Raw genomic sequence first — 1,084 nt, 5'->3', positions numbered from 1 at the left:
TGTCACAGTGAGGATGTGCTGAGCCGTGTCCTCCCGGTCCAGCGCCCTCACAGTCACCAGCTCGTAGTAATTCTTATAGGCTGGCCGCAGGGAGAAGAAGAGCTGATGGTCGAGGGCACAGGACACCTTGCCGTTGGCACCGGCATCCCTGTCCCTGACAGTAAAGAGGGCAACCACCGTGCCGGGCGCGGAGTTCTCGGCGAGGGGACTGCTGAAGGAACTGACCAGCAGCTCGGGTGCATTGTCATTCACATCCAACACCTCCACCAACACCTTGCAGATTGCCGAGAGGCCCCCACCATCTGTGGCCCTCACACTGAGCTCATGAGTCTGTGCTGCCTCAAAGTCCAGAGGCTTTGTGAGTTTAATTTCTCCCGTTATGGAATCAATCTCAAACGCTGAGTCGCTCTTGCCCACTCCTTTGCTTAATTGGTAGGAGATGTCCCCATTAAGTCCTGAATCCCGATCTGTTGCCAACACACTCAGAACCACAGAACCCTCTGGTACGTTTTCCAACACCTTCACGTCATACTCCTTCTGTGTGAAGACTGGAGCGTTGTCGTTTGCATCCAGAACTGTAATGTGAATTTGGGTTGTCCCACTCCTGGGTGGAGAGCCCCCATCCACAGCAATGAGACTAAAATCCATCTCTGCCTGCTCCTCTCTGTCTAGGGGCTTTTCCAAAACAAGTTCTACATATTCCTTGCCCCTAATCCCACTCTGATAGGAGACACTAAAGTATTCGTTCTCGGGAACAATACTGTATGCCTGCACACTGTTGCTGCCAACATCAAAGTCCAGAGCAACCTCTAGAGGAAATTGAGAGCCCGGATCGCTCGTTTCGGGGATCTCAAAAGTGACTCTTTCCTCGGGAAAAACCGGCGCATGGTCATTGATATCCTCGAGGGTGACCTCGACCCGAAAGAACTGCAGCGGGTCGGCCAGCAGCAGCTCGAAGGGGAGCGTGCAGGTGTCGGCCTGGCCGCACAGCTGCTCCCGGTCCAGCCTGTCGGCCACGACGAGGCGGCCGCTGGCGCGGTCGAAGCGAAAATGCTGGCGGCCGTCCTCCGACACCAGGCGGGCG

At 55.8% G+C, this 1,084-nt stretch overlaps 1 protein-coding gene across 1 annotated transcript in view; it reads right to left on the bottom strand.

The window, feature by feature from the left end:
- LOC114073045 (protocadherin beta-5-like) overlaps positions 1-1,080 on the bottom strand; it is a gene marked incomplete at both ends in the record, with an annotated part of 8,885 nt that extends 7,805 nt beyond the window's left edge. The window contains one exon of the mRNA XM_027910849.1: positions 2-1,080. Within this exon, the coding sequence (XP_027766650.1) occupies positions 2-1,080 (1,079 nt within the window). The remainder of the gene's footprint in view (position 1) is intronic.
- Positions 1,081-1,084: the final 4 nt, after the last annotated feature.

This window comes from Empidonax traillii, unplaced genomic scaffold (assembly GCF_003031625.1).
Source record: "Empidonax traillii isolate 1590-97213 ecotype Southwest subspecies unplaced genomic scaffold, ASM303162v1 scaffold5100:size8905, whole genome shotgun sequence".
In the NCBI taxonomy this organism is placed as follows: Eukaryota; Metazoa; Chordata; class Aves; order Passeriformes; family Tyrannidae; genus Empidonax; species Empidonax traillii.
The sequence above is the reverse complement of the archived record's forward strand: the minus strand, read 5'-3'. Positions and strand labels throughout refer to the sequence as shown.